This window comes from Charadrius vociferus, unplaced genomic scaffold, assembly GCF_000708025.1.
Source record: "Charadrius vociferus isolate BGI_N301 unplaced genomic scaffold, ASM70802v2 scaffold15, whole genome shotgun sequence".
Classification (NCBI taxonomy): Eukaryota; Metazoa; Chordata; class Aves; order Charadriiformes; family Charadriidae; genus Charadrius; species Charadrius vociferus.
Window position 1 is genome coordinate 4,151,919 of NW_009650064.1, and position 18,579 is coordinate 4,170,497.

At 41.1% G+C, this 18,579-nt stretch overlaps 1 protein-coding gene across 1 annotated transcript in view; it reads right to left on the reverse strand.

Annotated features, from left to right (window-relative positions):
- The window catches only part of VPS13B (vacuolar protein sorting 13 homolog B (yeast)), a 502,169-nt gene that overhangs the window by 5,802 nt on the left and 477,788 nt on the right, over nt 1-18,579 (reverse strand). The window contains 7 exon segments of the mRNA XM_009891830.1: nt 282-531; nt 1,181-1,283; nt 3,783-3,959; nt 10,797-10,967; nt 11,899-12,075; nt 16,570-17,450; nt 18,005-18,033. Of these exon segments, the coding sequence (XP_009890132.1) occupies nt 282-531; nt 1,181-1,283; nt 3,783-3,959; nt 10,797-10,967; nt 11,899-12,075; nt 16,570-17,450; nt 18,005-18,033 (1,788 nt within the window).

Consider the following 18,579-nt stretch of genomic DNA (forward strand, 5'->3'; position numbering starts at 1 on the left):
AGAGGCGGTGCTTACCAAGAACCCGGACTTCCTCTACTTTTTCCCCTCAGAAAATTGCTGTCACAGATATGAAAAGTCATGATGAATCAGAGGACAGCAGGGAGGATACACATCCCTTTCATCCAAAGGGCAACACAGTAAGTTATGAGGTGCGTGAAAACAGCAGGTCCCCTGGTTTGGTGCTGTGGCCTCCCGACCCAAAGGTGAGTATGCCCATTGCCAAAAGCATCAATCACCATTGTAACTTTATCCTCGAATGAAAATCATACTCAAGTCTTTACCTCCAAATCAGAAGGAACTCTCTGTTGTTTCAGCTGCACCTTCAGCAGGTCTTTTTGCTGATCATCTTCCAGACAATCGATTTCAGTCACGGGGAATGCCTGCTGCTGCGTATCTTCACTGATACTGACCACGAAGAGCACCTCCGAGGTGAGCAGTAAGCAGCCTTCATGCTGCTGGCCTGATCCACTCACAATCATGACATCTAAGGCCATATGGACCTCCGGCCTTCCTAGAGACTGCAGCATTTTCCTACATTATCAAGGAATTAAAAAAAAAAAAAAAAAAAGTAGCTGCCAGTGTTATGCATTGGATCCCCCAGGACTTCTTTTGATCACTAATGTTTTTAGTTAAGCCTGTGGCTATCACCTACAAATATAAAATAAGCCAGGGAGCATATTCCAGATCTCCATCACTGAAAGATGTAAGACTTAAGATTTAGAGAATAAATGTGAAACTGTTACTTATCAAAACTCCTTAATCATTCACTGCAAAATTGGCCTAATAACTGTGCTAGGTCAGCCTATTTCCCATCCTAATAGAAAAATTACCCTGAGAAGTGGCTTACAAATTCAGTGCAGAAAATAAAGTTATCTTCACTAACAGCTGTTTCTGGAGATGTGCAGTATTTTTCTTGGGCTCAGTGCAATGATAAATAAGTAAGAACTCACTGAATGCCATTAAATAAAGATCAGCTCTGTAGTTCCAAAGCTGGAAGCAGATCAGCAGCCCATCATTTGCAGATTGGGTTTCTATGCACTACCTTTGTGTTTAATGTTCCTAAACAAACTGCCATAACTCAGCCCTTCCTAGGGAAGCAGCCTGTTAACTTGACCACAGGCCAGAACCTATTAATAAACAATGTGGATGTAAAAATGAGCAAGTGTCTAAATAATTTTACCAGACGTATTTGACGTGGCTATTTGGAGCCTGCTCAACATGTTGATCATTTGGATGAGAGCGCTGCTTGGGAAGCTGAGAAAGTCCAGCTCCATGCAAAATACCTGTGGTAAGAGAATTTAAGTTTTTTAGTAGTTGTTTTCTACAAAACAGTTACATGTTGTAGTGATGTCATCTGTTTAGAGCAGTTCATAAAATAGTGCAGATCTGAAATGATGTCACAACTTTGGAAGCTATAGTCAAGATAATTCATTAAATATTACAATGCAAGATTTGCGCACTTAACCCCGGTGATCTTGCATTAGCAAGAAACAAAAAAACCCCACTGTGTGTTCTAAAAATCAGCCATACACTTGCAATCAAGAGAAACATAATGCTCCTGAGAGCCATCATTTCAGAGTAGGACCGGACACATCACTTAGGATTTATGTAGCAAAAAATCAAGACTGTTGTTAACTTTCTTGCTTAATATTAAAATACTTCCATATACGTGTCACGATCGGTACCAATTAGAAGGCAAGTTTGCCTAGATACTGTATTTAAATGTTCAGTTCTTAATCCAGCTGTTAAACACAGATCCGTATACATTTATGAGATCTCCCAGGGCATCTGGTTTATTGTGAATTCTTCTTAGTGCCAGCACAGAATGGAGACTACAAGAAGCAGTTAAACAGGTTTCTAAATAGACTATCCAAAGCTGAAGATGATACAGTATGTATGCTTTCAGATGGCTTGCTAACTTTTAAAGATGAGGTATGGTCACCAGGAAGAATGAGTGGGTTGCAAAAAAATTCACAAATGAAGTAGTTTTAAAATTTTTTACAGGGCAGACAGGAAGTAGGTTAAGCAGCAAGCACCAGTGTTATACGGTTTACTGCAAAGCTACTCTTTAAATAAACAAAGACATTTTCTTTTGTCTAATTAAGCATTCCATTGAAGCAAAAGGCATTTTTGCATAAGGGTGTCAATAACTTAGATTCCTTTTTACACAATGGATAATAATTTAAACAAAACATCAGTGCTGAAAAAAAAACCCTTTAATTTTTAGCACACATGTTGATGGTAACACTTAAAAGCAGCATCCCAGTTGTAACAGTTGGCTTACCAAGGTTCTCAGCATTATGTGAGTGAAAATGTTATTTACAGATGGAGAAAGAGAGAACATGTGTTTATTTCTGTGTGGTCCCCCACCCCTCGGTCCCCCCCAAGAGGCACGGTCCCACTTCCAATCCAGTTGTGGGTAAGAGTTACTTGAACTCTTGTGTGTTTTCCTCTCACGCACTGTCAGCTATTATTGATACAGTTTTTATGTTTTTTCCTGGCTAACCCTTTTTGTCACATGCTCATGGAAAACATGATGTCTTGTATACCATATCTGCAATGAAAAGTGTCCCTCTACTGTTACAAGATTCTTGATAAAGACTGCAGTGAAATTAAATCTAGAAAGAATAATGCCACGGGCAGCAAAAACAACACACAGCCAGCCGACAACAGACAAAAGTTTCTGATTTTACTGATATGGTTTTTACACCTACGGGATGCGTAATTCGGGAGAACAGTTATTATTTACACTCATACAAACAAGATAAAGTTAAAGTAAAGATACTAACAAGATAAAGTTAATTTGAAAGAATTGTAATAATTAAATATTTTATTATTTCTTTAAGTAGACTGCTTCAAGGAATGAGTTCTGAATGTAATGGGAAGCATGGAAACAATATCCTAAACTTAAGTCCTAGGAGAACTACTTGTATTCTAATCAACAAATCACAAACATAAATGTTGCTAGCGATTAAGGCTTAGATCTTCAAGGTTTGTCCAGTGTAATTAGTGAAGCAAAATTATTGACACATTTGTTCTTGTAGCAACAGGTCTCCCTGCTCTTCTTCCCTGACTGCACCCTCACCCCCCTTTTAAATATCCAGATCACCAGCTTTGATTTATTGAGACCGGAAACAAATAAATTAGGGTATATTTTATTTTAATGTTTTACAGTTTCTGGTCATCCAGAACTATTCACATCAATCTGAAAGGATTCACCATCACTGCCACTAAATGCTCAGTCTAGCTGAAAAACCCACCTCTGCTCATTAAAAGGTCACCCGTGTATCCAAAACTGGGACTGTCTTCTCAGAACTCTTCAGTTCAAAGGGGACGGTCCCACTACACGACTCACTTCTTTCTCCCAGGAACATAACTCTCTCTTTGTGTAGAGATAGCACAACTCTTTCCTTGCCGTAACAAAGCAATCTCAAAATAAAGCTCTAATTGGATATAGTGTTGCTCTACTACTTTTATGTCAAAAACTCTTTTGTAAGCACATATGTTTCTGTAACTAATTCTACTGTATTCCAAGAATTACTTCATGCTTTCTGCATTCTGTATTTCTGTGGCTGTACAACGCTGATCGGTAACACAAGAGAGAAGCACAACACGATGGTTTTTAAGAAAATGAGCACAACATTTATAGCTATTCAGCACTGGAATTTCTAAATCTTTCCCTAAGTCACACAGCTACTGAGCCTGATAAGTAAGACATAGCAGGCTGTATCAGAAGAGCGCTTTAAAATTTAAATGGGGATGTTGGAAATAGACAAACTCACCGTAACCTGTCTGGGAAACGAGCTCAGCTGCCCCTCCGATAGGCTTTGTGAAGACACCCATGATTCCTTTCCCCACACCCGAGATGACCCCTCTGGCTTTATGCCCGGCTGACGCTTGGGCCTCAGACACTCGCTGAAAATTCTGCATCGGCTGATCCACAATCCCAGCGATTGCACCTGAAAAAACAAGAGTCCCCAGTAATTAGTAAAGATTAATATCCCAGAATAAGAGGAAATCTTACAACTGGACCTGAATGTTGCTTAGATTACACCGTTAATTTCAGAGAGTTCAATTAGCTAGAAGAGGCTTAGCTAAAAAGTAAAATTACTGAACAGAAAATTGGTTCTGTTTTACCTCAAACCAGGACAAGACTGTACCCCACCCTTCTTATACAGCTACTTAGTGTGCGACCAATTAGCTAAACAATAACTTAGCTTCAGTTTAAGTTAAATCTCAACTTCCTTTTTTCAAATGTATTTTACTTTTTTAAACATGCAGATCACTTAACTTGACAGTATGCTTTCATCTTTTAGCTACTTTCACTAAATGCTTTTGCTGAGTTAGTTTAATTCAGCTCATTCTGTGTAGCAATTCTGAAAATGTTGGGCTCGGAATAAAATCCACCCGTTTTAGACGACTTGAGCTGTTATGGAAATGAGATTTTCACGTAAGCCTGAGATTGACTTCAGGAAAATAAAACCTGCCTGTATTCAATAGATCATTTTTATATCCTCTTCCACTGCCAGAAATGTTCATAAGCTAATGCAACTTTTGATATATTACTAAGATTAGCAGAATTAGACTTTGAGACTTTTTGTTACTTTTTTGTGAAAACTATCATATTTTACTTTAATGCGCATGGGTCAAACTTTTACAAGTGACACAGTGACCTTCCCAGCTTTTAGTATCAACAGAGAACTCCAGCTTAAATCTTCCTAAATGTAAACAGGTATGTGAGGTGGTACATTTCTTTGATCTTGAGTTTACTCTAGCCACTTAACCACAGACATGTCTCTAGTTATTGTAATTTTGATAGATAAGCTATTTGGAAATCGCTAAGAGTACAAGGATTGGACAACGTGACATCAGTTAGAAAACGGTCTGCCTGATCCGAGGTTCTCTGCTCAGTGAAAAGCAAGTTTGCAGGCTCTGCCGCTAGCTCTCAGTTTGCACCATCAGCTGTGACTATCAAGATAAAACAATTATTTAAGGAGTAGGACCGAGTGTCACTGTGGTAACCAGCCATTTTTACTGCAACCCAGACATCTTTGAAGATTCTGTTTTGTATGTGGAAGCAAATCCAGGCGTAATTCCACAGATTCGGACAATCACAGCCGAGGTATTTGGCCCTATGTCTTTACCAGCGTGACATGTGCTAGTCAGCTAGCTGCTAACCGTTTTTCAGATGGTTTTAGTTACCGGTACTGGATAAACAGAGAAGTCGCTGACTTTGAACAAGAAGAACTAATATTGTACTTGTACACTGGTATCTGTCCAAAGAAAAGACGAGGGTGAGAAGCAGCACACATTTCCCCAGATCCTTGTCCCTGGGACACTATCTATCAGCAATTCAAGAAACTTGCATCCTCCACAAACGCCTCCCTTTCCTCTTAGAGAGATTGCTTCCAACTTGTATATGTGTACCTTTTACTGATTAATGCGTAGGATTTGCCCAGAAAATGCTGGTCTCTTTTTAATGTGCTACCCAGTTTTTATCGATCTCAGTCCCTGAAGCTGAGCGTGCAGCTGAATGTTCACCCTTTGTATCACAAAGGCCATCAAGTGCCCTTAATGCCATGCCATGGAAATGACACAATTTTCAATTCAATTCTGTTTCATTAGTACTTACCAGCTGCTCCTGCTGCTTGACTAAAATAATACCCCAACACCGCATTACACAATTGGGATTGTTCGTCCAGTCTTTTCTTTTGTACAATTGTGATGCATTTGAAGGCATAAAACAATACTTGGTGTTCTGCTGAGTTACAGTATTATGTTACCCTGTGACCTCCTTCACCCTATCTATCGAGGTCATCCACAGCAACCGCACTTTCAGAACAGAAGTTATTGCCTTATTAAATGTAATCCACCTAAGTCCTAGCACTAGTAAATTATTTACTGCAATACACTTGAGCAATGTTATAAGGTAATAATAAATAAGAGCCTACTCCAAAGAACCTGTGGTATGCTCCAGGCACTTCTCAGCTGGAATTAGGCCCAGAGGACAAGGAAACAGAATGGAAACTGCTGTGACTGTGTTATATAAGATTATTTATGTAGTACCCCGAATAATATATAGCTTAATTAGCCAGTTGTTTAGTACTTCCACACCTTCTGTAATTCTGCCATTTTATGCATGCTCTGAACTTGTCTGTGAAGCCACTGCCCTTTTGTACCTCAAATCCTTTTGCAAGTCCTCTCTTTCGACCTGCAAAAAATATAACCAATGATCTTCTCTTCCCTCTCTGCTCACCCTTTGTAATCTCTTATCTTGAACTGGAACTCACTGACATCACTCAGTCATGTGCTGTGGTAATGCCCACAAATCACATAACAAACTCTAACTGTACTCCTTCCATTAAGGAGTGGCTGATCCTACCACCTTTGCATGGGGAGGCCAGATCTGTGCAGCTCCTTTCCTGTGTGCGTCATGTGTGGGCAAAGGCAAAAAAAATAGGTCAAAGGCTGAGCAAACTCAAAACCCAACAGCAATGAGATAATGGTGACACGTGGGAGATTCACTGCATCTCCTAGCATCAGAAACTGTGAAGCAGATGTCCCCTGGTGCCCATGGGATTTCTTTCTTTCTAACATAAAGTTAGTGTTGGAGCACCATGCTGGATGGACTTACTACAGAAGGTCTCTCCCCTCAGATTTCAGTAGGGTATCAGGGAAGCAGAGCATGGAACCACAGGTAGTGGTTCCTCCCTTCCCACTCTCATTCTCACAGTCTAGAGATGTAGTGGTTCCTCCCTTCCCACTCTCCCACTCTCATTCTCACAGTCTAGAGATAGCTACGGTGTCCTACTGCTGTCCCTGTCGCTTTCTCTTCTCTGTAAAGTCCCTGGCCCTCCCCCCCCCCCCCCCTTTTTTTTTAACCATTCTCCATTTTTCTTTCCTTCCTTACCCTAGGCATTCAATTTTATATGCATGTCCACATATGTACACACAGATTATGTATGTATAAAGAAAACCTCAATAAAATTAAACACCAAAGCAACAAAACAAAAACATATTCTTCCATTACTGGACCAAAGAGGTTCCAGCAACACCGTAACATCTGCTAAACATCAGCTGGGGTGCACTCTGGTTAATACATGTTGCTCAGTAACCATAAAAAAGATACTTTGATAACTACAAAATTCAGATAGTTCAGACTATATCACTGTATTACTTCAAGAAGAATTTGATTATGAGCAGCAACTGATTCGTGCACAGACTGACAATATTTGGTGAACATAGCGTGGCTTACAGAACTTAGCAAAGCTCGAGTTGCTTGTGAAAAACTCTTTCGGACCAAGAAATAATTGGAAAAAATCCCCCACCAGGAGAAACTGGCCATGCTTTGCCATAAGGCTGGAAGCCAGCCAAGCTGAAACCATTTTGCTTCCTTTTCTTTTCTCTGTTGTCCTTCAGGATTGCCGCAAGTGTTTCACACCGAAACTATGCTGAAGCACAGTCTCATCACAGAAAACATAAAAATACAGCTAAAAGAAGAGGGCACCTGTTGGTGTGCATTAATATATTTGCAGAATTAGTGTGTGGAATAGCACACACCTTCAGGATTAGCACCGGCCCTTGGTGTCTCACTTGTAGATAGGCAAACGTAGAGTGGCCCTGATTCAGCAACAGTTGCACAGCAAGAACAACAACCACCACCCTTCAGAACAAAAATTCAAGCTTCTGAAATCCGGGCTTTACCTTCTCTAGTAGCACAGCTACACCGTCAGTCAGTATTACTATCAATTCACTTTCCCCAAATGCAGGAAGGAGTAACTGAAACGTCGAGCACTTTTGTCATTGTGAAAAATGGCTTTTCTAATAGTTGTCAGCTTTTCAGTTATTCAAAAATGCTCAACTTCCTAAAGGGAAATACTTCAATACACTACTTTTCACTAGGACCAGTAGTTGAAAATAAGCCCTACAGTTTCAATATTCCCTCTTACACGGTTATAAATTGTTATTTTAAGCTTGAGTCCATCATGCAAAATGCAAAAGGCAGTCCCTTGGTGGGGAGTGCCCATCATCTAAATATTTTAAATACAATTTCACTGTATTTTTGTCTAATCATATAAAAGAAAAAATACACCTATCATAAACTTTTGCTTCTTTTCCTGCATAAATGTTACTAAAATGACCCAGAAGTCTCCCCCAAACTAGAAAAGAAGATGACAGCTGGCCAAAGATAACAATCAAATCAAACAACACCCTGACAGTGCTTGAGTCATTTAAAACGAGACAGGACAAAGCACTTAAGAATGTACCACAGGGAACAACTTGCACTGAGGAGGAGACAACAGTACATGATTTTGGCCCCGATTCAGCAAAGCTCTTAAGCACATGCTTAAGTGCTTTGCTGAATCAGGGCCACCATGAGCCAGATCTTCAGAAAAATCAGAAATGCAACTAACTCTCCTTTCTGCGTAGATACCACGGTGTATTGGTGAACCGAGGGCTCTTACATGCCTGTGCCTAGGCACGAAATCTGCATTTGCAATTATTTAAGCTGCTTGCATCAGTCAGATAGCTTTTACAAACACAACAGTTCTTTGACTATCCTAGAAACCTTTTTCACACTTCTCAATTTTACAATTAGAAAGTGATAGAAATTATGGCTTCAAAGGGTCTCGCTTTCTGCATTCTTGCGCTCATCTGAACTCTTCAACCTCGTGAAGGAAAATAACATAGCAGCTCTGCTTCGTTGCGTTATGTATGAAGAACCTGGAGTTATTTTTAGAGTAAGCATGTTCATGTTTACTCTGAATGTGCTGGTGAAAGCAAGCAGCACAGTTGCACCTTCCTTCAACTATGACTGTTTTTTTTGGGGAAGCCACAATATTCTTTAAACTAAATGGTCAGAAGAGAAACAGCTTTCTGATGCGTTTGTAAAAATTGAAATGTAGGTGTATTCATAATTTAGATCTCGGCACAATTTACATGAATGCTGCTGTGTATACAGAGAAAACACGCTTTTAAAAAATCAGGCTTAAATAAAAAAAATATGCCTGATAAAAATTCACTGGACTATTTCTGATAGTAAGAGGGTCCCATACTTGTGAAATCCAGCTACAGAGTAACTGTAGCTATTTATCTGAGTGCTTTGTTGCCTCCACTGCTAAGAACAGAGGTATTTAGCAGGGAGGAATCTCTAAATAATAACAGCGGGAGTAAGAACAAGATCCCAGCTTGGGGAGGAACACTGTTTAAATACTAATATGAAACTCCAAGTTTCTAACATGAAGTCTGATTTCTTAGAAAATCAGGGACACCGAAATTCTAACTCTTCTTTTTGGTTTTGTTTTTAACTCAGGCGTACTCCCACGAACAACCAAAGCCTTGTGCGCAGGGAGGTACAGGCACGGTGTATTTGTGCACACATGTTACGAGTTCCCGGCTTTTCCAAACAGCAGAAACTTTGCCTTGTTACAGCCAAAGCTACAAAGTTTTGCTCTTTAGTTCAGGCTGCACAGCTAATGCTTTTAGCTCTGAGGGCCAGCGAAGGGGATAGCCACCACGCTATCTTGCTGTCTTATTAATAACTGAGCCAAGATCACCAAACCGTTTCAGCAGCACACGTACACCAGGCTGACATAGTGCTTCTGAAAGTATAATCTTTCATCCAGCTACTCAACCTGACTGCCCGTAGCCCAATAAAACAAGAAGGAAAAATAAAACCTTCCCTGAACTGCCTTTGATTTGCAACACCAGTAACAGCTTACTATTGGGATAGGAGCTACTAATATATGAAATTTCTCCTTTATGCACATTTCTCCCAGGACTCTCGCTTGCTGGTTTACAGGCATTATCAAATGACAGTGCTTCACATCATCTAATGTTATTGCTTAAAATAATTTCCAGTAACTTAACCCAAACTTGTAACATTTTTACCACTTCCTCTTTGGGGCTTTCAGGGTTGCGGTTGCAAATTTAGGAGTTGTGTACACTACTGAAGATTAGGAAAGAGGACAAATCCTTTCAAGCTTCAGCTCTTCTAACCTTTTGAACTGGACTGCTTTTGGTCACTTTGATCTCTAAGGGATTCATACACTTTAATACGTACCGAGGAACTCTGCCAAACAATACAGTTCTGCATTCCTTTGCTGTGTGACAAGTAGAAGTAACCTAGAAAATCCAGCCCCTTACTGCAAAACTTCTCGCAGAGATTTTTTCCAGTGTGGGTTAGTTTTCAAATTTTTAGGTACTATTTTGAAACGGCCAGAGTAATCTTCACTTCTAACCAAACCACTTGGCTGCTTGATAAATACAATTACACTGAATCAGGATGATCTGGGTCTCTTTGTTAAAGCAGAATTCCTCATCAAAGCTTACTTAACATCTGCACTTAAGTTCAAGTGGTTTTCAAACAAAACCAAAAATCCCCGATATCTACAGTGCAGCAAAACCAAGCAGGTTCAGAAGGCATTCCTATAACTCATTGGAAAGTAAACATCAGCGTGATGACGTCTTTGTGCTGACTTAGTTACAAGTCACCCTGCACAATGCAGAATTACTCTTTTCTTCTCAGATATACATCATGTAGCAATGAAAGTACTATTTCACAAAGAGAGTGCAAACTCGTTCTATATCTGCAATTATTTTATCAGCAAAAACCATACAAAAGTCACTAAACCTTGATGAAAAGAAACAGTATCTCATATACATACTGTGAGGCTATTTCATAAGAAATCACCAAAACAAACAGATTTTGCAATTGTAACTCACATGGAGAAAAGGCTGGTGAGAAGATCAGAAAACAGTATTATCACTCAACTTGATATTTAATAGTACGTTACCTAGAAGGCTAATGCCTAAACGAGAGAGCCCCTGTCTCAGTCCTTCTCCCAAGCTCTCTGGAAGCTGCCTTCTCCATTCTTCTTGTCTGTTGTAATGCTCCTCATCCAGTGACAGCCTATCCATATTCCGAGCAAGACTTGTTGCCAGATTGGTAATTGACGTCAGTGTACCTAAATACATGGAGATATACATTTGGGTCTGGATCAAAATGCTTTAATTTAAAACATGGAGACGTTCTATGCCTCACTGAAATACTGAGCTTACGAGCAGAACAGCAAGTCAATTGAAAAGTCGCCCATGTGTAACATGCTTTACTATTTGTTAAGCATCTCCACACTGCTCCGACGGTCCCCGTCACGCCTTTTACATTCGCCTGCACCAGGTTTGCCCGGCTGGTGGGAACAGCAAGTCATCCGAACATCCCTCTCCAGTTCCCCAACTTCTGTGAGGCTAACCTAAACGGAGGGGAGGGGGTGATGGAAAGGTAAACAAATATTTACAGAAGGAGCCCGGGAGGACGTGTCCTGAGGGAGGCTGGAGCAGCAGCAGTGAGCGGCTGGGGTCTCTCCCTGGCGGCGGGAGCCACGCGATGGCACTGTGGATACAGACTTACAGACTTCGCAAAACAAAAGCTGCTCCTGCTCTCCGGCCAGCCCAGCCCTGCTGTCAAAACCTACCCAACCTACTTACACAGTTATGACAACTGTATCTACTTTTTCTTTCTCTTTTTTTTTTTTTTAAAAAAAGAAGTAATAAATATGATGAGGCGACACAGTGTAGAATTTCTGATGGTTAGCAGAAGTACAGAACACCTTTAATATTTCTGCAGTTATCACATGAAATACTGGCTGAGCCAATCTCAGTTTCCCACCGGGAGGCTTAAAATTCTGAAGTTTCTGAAACATTCTTACACACTGTAGTTAAGCGGTGATCTGTTTAATACATAAGATGTTATATATGAGCTTTGTTACCCTCCCAGCATTTCGCTGCAGCCTAGCAAGCCAAACAAAGCTGCAAGCAATATTGTTTAAAACTTTAACACATCCTTTAACAATGCACGACAACAAAGCAGTAGTTGGAACAACAAAGTGAAAGCTCTACCTTTGGAAATGTGTTTTACAAATGATGTTGTTCCTCTGGAAACTCCACTGACAAACGCTCCTGGGCCTCTGGTCAGCCCTTCATAGGGGAGCCTAAAGAAATCAGCTATGCCGTTCCCTATGCTTCTCACCAGACTAGCCGGGCTTCCGAGAATTTCCAACGACCCAACAACCCAGCCTGTGTGGAGAAACAAGACACATGTTAGGGCTGCAAAAACTGCAGAAGCAGCAGTTGTGAAAAGGTTATTCCTTAATTCTCTTTTTCACACTAGAATTCATCGCATTATGAACTTCCCTTGAGCAAAACACGGGAAATAACTCATCCAGTATGAATTCAGAAATGGCAATCTTTCATACTTCGTAAATCAAAGAAATCCTTTTGGCAAACTCACAAATAGCTTTAGAATGACTTCCTTCCAGGAGCTTCCCGTATTTCTGCTAAAAGTGTCCTAGAGAGGCGGATGCTAGAGCCTCACAGCTACAGAGGAACAGGACTGCAAGTTCAGATCGCTGGGTCGGTTTTAGACGCTATAAGGCAGCGTTGTGATTTCACATCCCTATGTGATAGAATTGTGACAGGGAGTTTACACTGATACAATGTACTGCTTTACTGGAGTGTGGAGGTCAATTGCTTGATGGAGTGTTAGGAAAGGGGATGCAGATCTTTGACAAGTGCTTAAGAAGTTATTTTAAATCCACCCAAACCCTTATAAGCTGATCATTTTCTTTTAGAGTTCAGTGAAAGCCAGACAAATGTCTTTTGCTCAGTACAGTTGTGTAAACAGCAATGACATCTACATGCTGATTAGGTTACTCATAGGGGAGTATTCCTTATGCATATCCCAGGAGAGGTATCTGCGGATCTGGTTTCCTATATAAACGCAGGGTTGCCAGCAGCTTGCTGGATGGCTGAGTGTGCAGCAATCTGTTGCTGGAAAGCTGTTTGCAGGTCTTGTCTTTCTCAGGCTGGTTGGCAGCAGATTTATTAGGGAAATAGTGCTGCATAACTTTTTTTTCAGCAGCCCAGAGAGAGCTATTCAGAAATGGCAATAAACGTTAAACGGGAACTGCCTGGTCTTTGAGCCCCAGTACCATGAATTTCAACTGGCACTGTCAGAGCGACACAAGGCACGACAGGGCAAGGAGACTGAAAGATGGACAGATTGGCCTCCTGCTCTCCCACCGAGGGCCCTTGATCTGCGCTGCCCTCCTCATTCCCATCTCGTCACCGTGAACTCCTGCTATCCAGATGCTTTTCTTGTTTTCTAGTAACCCCTCCCAGTCACTCCTGTGGAAGGCTGAATCATGAAACTGAACAGGAGAAAATGTTACTCATATGAAATGAATTAATCGCATACTATCATTCTAAGCTCCTGGAAAATCTATTATTCTTGTTGAATATGTCCCACATTTCAGCCCTGGCAGGTTGAGAACTCGAGTATACGTAGTATAAAAAGCGGGAACCGCAGTGGACATAAGGGGGAGGGTGGGATGGACTATGAAAACAAAAAACAAGTACTACTGGCAATGAGACAAGCAGAGCGGCAACGAGTGCTATGGCCCTGTGGTGCCTGCTCTAGAGAGGAGTGTCCCCCTGGCAGTGCTTCCCTGCTGGGGACCAGGGGAAGCCAGCACTCCAGGCTGGGCCTGCGACTCCCTCGCTGTAGTATTTTTGACAAATTATCCTTGCCACTGTGCGAAGTGATGAAAAGCTGGAGGGGCGGGGAGGCATGTACAGATGGAAGAGATGCTCCTTCTGCTTTTTCTGATCAATAATGTTGCAATAATCCCTTACAACCAGCCCTGTATTTTTTTCTTTTCCTAAATGTTCTCGGCGTTCCTTGTCCTGAGGTGATGATATGACACAAAGGGGCTGCACGACACAGTGGGTTAGTGCCTTGCTGCCCTGCAACACCCCTAGCAGGCACCGCCAGGCCAGGCCGGGACACAGGAGACTCCAACTCCACTCACCTCTTTGGCCAGCCAGTGTGTTCAGGAACGAAAAACAGAGTAAAACCAGGAATGAAACTGGTTAAACACAAAGCTGAGGGGTTGCCTGGTATCCTGGGGATGGGCTGTTGCAGGCTGGCCCTGGCCTGTGGGCTGTCAGTTTTGGGAAGCTCTGGAAGGAGTGTGCTCACCCTTGGAGAGCACATGGGAAGAACGTGCAACCTGCAGCAAGGGTGACTCTCCTTGGCCAATGCTCAGAGCAAAACTAATGGCTCCTCACTGCCGGCATGGACCACCCAATCCAAGGAGGAAGGCGTGGGAGTGAGTCAGGAATAGGAAAATGATGAATCAGGAATAATCCCTCAATTCACAAATTCTGTGCTGCAATTTACTTTGCAGAAATATAATATTATGTCAGTTTACCATTTCACAAAGTATGCTTAGTAATTATATCCACTAATACGAAATAATTATGACTATATTAGCAGAAGGCCACTGCATATTCTTTATAGGCAACTATAGGGTTAGATCTGGCTGATACCAGTAATATCTTTATATAGAATTTTATTAACTTTTAAATAGAAGATAACTTAATTAGCAAAGGATGGGACATTTCCATTGCAAGTTTTGCTAATTTGAGACAAGCAATGCTAACCAGCATATTTGAGCAGAGGTCTCCAGCCCCATTCATTGCTTACGAGCCATGGATTCTGGCCGCTCCTTTGCAACATACGGGGCAGCCTGATACACTGCCTACACTGGCTTTGGGGCAAATCCTGCCCCCTCCCGCAGGACAGTAATGGTCTTGCACACAGCTAAGGGCAAAATGAGACTATATACTGCTTGAAGCATAAAGCATAGCTGTGTTGGAATGCTCTTTGTGCAGATGCTACAACGATTTATGGATGGGGCAGTGGTGAGCAGAAAGGGGGCGAAACAATCCCTCGTTTTGCAGATTAATGTGGTTAAAATGCAACAGAGTGAGGTCCTCTTCCATAAGAGACCGATCCAAGTGTAATTCACCTAATGGTGAGGAAAGGACTCAGAGTTTGCAGATCATATAAAGCTTTTTGCTTGACTTTTTTCTTCCTTTTTAACTTCGTTGACACAGTCAGCCTTCTGACAAGTGTCACAAACTCTTCAAAATAAAGCATCTTCTTTGCCCAAGCAAACATTAATCCACACAATTCACCATTTCAATCATGGTAACCCCTTTCAAAAATACATTTTAGTTTCAGTGCTTTGAGTGGGATTTAAGTAGTAAATCAATATAGGCTTAAGTATTTGCCTGAAGAGAACTTCCACTGAAGCAAACTTCTTAGTATTTAAACCTGCTTGATTTCAGCTCCATTAGAAGCCCAAGAAGAGCAAGGAGTGGCCTGTGCACTGCTGGACACTGCAAGGGTAGCACAGGCAGAAAGACCAAGACCAGGCTCAGGAATCCCTCACTAGCATATGTGCCTCACCTGGGATGTTGCAGATGAAAAGCCAGTATAACCCCAATTTCCTGCTGCAGTCTATCACCACTTGTATCACCACCCCTAGCCAGTTGTGGGGAGAAACATTCACACTCTGGACCATATTTGGCCACAGTTCACTCTTAATTAGCATGAAACTAGATGTCCCCTTTTGTACGATGGGATTTGACTGTAAACAAATCCAAACAAGTAGTAAAAAGAAAAACCTGCAGATTTTGCAATCAAAATAAGAAAAGAAAATAATGAATTGGTGCACAATGTTATGGTGCAGGATTGTGTACACAGTTGCCATAATCAGTTATGCAAATCAGGTATGCACACAGTAAAAGACCAGATCAGCATCTCTCTATTTATAAATACCTGAAATGCATGTGTACAATTTTGGAAACTGTGCATAGAAATCAGCTCGCAGCTATGCTTGCAGCACAAATGGAAGCATCAGGATTTCAGAAAATCTGACCATTAGTACTGCAGGAAAATAAATCCCATGTTTCAATGTGGAGTATTTTACTTGTGTATGATCATGGAGGAGCTTCCTGCTGTCTCAAGTACAAATTCCATTCCACACTAAGACACAGCAGAGACCAAATTTCATTATTTCTAAATTAATATTTATGGGAAAGAGAATGTACCTGCTAACCTAATAGACTAATCGCTCACTATTGATCCTATACGTAAAAAAGTTAGTAACAGCAAACTTCATAGTTCTTGGATCAAAGGACAACAAACATCTGTATGCCAGTTTAGCATGAAGGTTGCATGAAGAAAGACAGATTCCTAATCATAAACTGCAGCCAAAAGGAGTTTTAAAAACAAAACAACGTTCAGGGCTATAATTTACTTCTGAATGCAGAGCAACATGCTGAATAATTTGATTAAATGTAGTTTTTTGGGGAGTTTATGTGAGGAATGTGGGTTGATTCTGACTAGTGCTATAATACAAACTGACAAAATCTAAGCCAGCTAGAATACATTTTTATGCTGCGTTCAGAGTTTCGTAAAGCCTTCAGGCAGCTGGCTAATGTTTAGCACAACTTTACAAATCTTCACTGGTGTCTGCTCAGCCATTTTATTTCCCTTCTGTCGTATGGCAGGACATGAAAGGTGTCTGAAAATATCATTATCAAACAGTGTTTGAGGAAAAGAGTAATTGTATGGCTAACATCTAGGTTATTCAGCTTGAGACGCAATCACAGAATCCTGGTACCTAATAAAAATGCTACATGTTATGGAAAAGTACTGACCTGCTCTGAAAAGTGCTCCAGCAGCATAATGCATGGCCAAGGCATGGACAAGTTGCCTGGCAGTGGTGAAGATGGGTCCTCGCTCAAACACAGAGAAGGAGAGAGGGGTGTGATCTGAGGCTATATACAGTTTCAACGAAGCATGAATACTGACAAGGAGATTAACAGGTTGAATTGTTAATTTTCTTAACTTCACTGGCTTGACTAAAGCTCTTGCATGCTCTCTCACTTGTTCAGGCAGTATCAGGGTAGTATCTGAAGTATTCATGGATTGACGAGCAGTTTTGTTTTCTGGCAGATACGTATCAAACAAAGTCTTAATGTAGTAAACAAAGGTGTCTTCCACATACAGCCTAGCTGGTTTGAGCTCAAAGCTGAGGTCATTCACGTGAAACATGAAATTCTCTTCCTCAGAAAAAGCAATGCAGAGTTTTATAAAGCAGTTTTCCTTATAGCTTTCCAAATCTTTGTTACAAACAATGAGGTTGTTCACTCTGGACCACTGCACGGTCTCATTTTTTTCTCCTTGGCACAGGAGGACCGCAAAATGGAAATTGGATTTGCTGTACAACTGATTGTCCAGTTGCAAGTCTTCACAATACACTTGGAGACTATGAAATTGTGGGAGGCCTTCCATGGCATCCTGCTGGAACTCCTGTGACAGGGGTCTCAGGTAGCTGGTGGCTGGGGCCATGTGGAGGAAAACATTATCTGCTGTGAGACGCAGAAGTTCAGATGACACTTTGTGGTTTGTAATATCATCAAACGCAGTGAGACTTAACTGACTGAGGAACATTTTCAGTGACAGGGTCTGGTCTTGACTTCTAGACAGGAGGGAAAAGAAGTTTTATTACATCATGTATTTTGAGTTCACCTGGCATCTTGCTTTCTCAAAAAACTATCAAGAGAGACGTTCTCTATAATACATGGGAAACTCATTGTACAAGTCCCGTTAATGTTAATGGAATCTGGCAGCCTTAATCACCACAGAGGGTACCACCCAGGGGGTCTTCTAAGAAATGGGATATTACACATCTATGCCAGGTTTCTCTTTCTTTCTTATCAATCAACAGGATAGTTTGGACAGGAACGTCTCTATATACACAGTAATTCCCTAATGGATTTGCAACAGAGCCAGCTATTAAAGCAGACAACAAATACAATTTTCTGATAATTCACATTCAGCCTTAGCTGTTACAATATTTTCTGGGAGCCACTGCTGAAGATTACTATTATGGATAATTCACGTCACATCACACTCAGAGAGTGCCCTCCAATGAAGCCACCACAGCATTTTCATACCGATGGCATTGAGGGTCTCCCCGCCCCGCCCCGGCCCCAGTGTTAACTGCCCGTTGCCAAATTTAACTAGCAAGTGGGCTATTATTTACTGCTGATGACCAGTTCCTTGGGGATTAATACTTAATTACAGTGCAAATAAAAAACAGTACAACAAATTCCACTCTAATTGTAACAGCATTGTCGGAGGCCAGGCATTCTGCATCTTGGAAACAGGTAGTGTTATAATTGCACTTGAATGGAAGTGAGGGCCAGGTTGTGGCGTGTTATGGGAGTGGGGAAGTCTTCTAAAGAAGAGTATTATAATCAAGTACAGTTAATGACTGACTGTAAGACTATTTCTACAGCCCCTGCACATCAAGCTTCCTACCAATTTTAGTGGGAGTTTGTACGATTACAGATGGCAGGACCTACATAAAAATACTTCTTTTTGTATCAGACATCTTTTTGTATCAGACATCTAGTGTTTACCCTAAAGTGACATGACTTTTGATGTTACGTTTTCCTTTTTTAGTGGTGATATACAAAGCACAACATATGGTCTAAACATATGCCATAAAGCATGGAGCAGTATTAAACAAAACAAAGAGTTAAGCCAAAGTTCGTAAGTCAATAATACTTAGAAAGCTGACTGATCTCTCCACACTGTTTTGCAAAGCTTTTTATCATCTTTTATGTTCTTTATGTACCTGTTGAGGTTGATCTCGACAG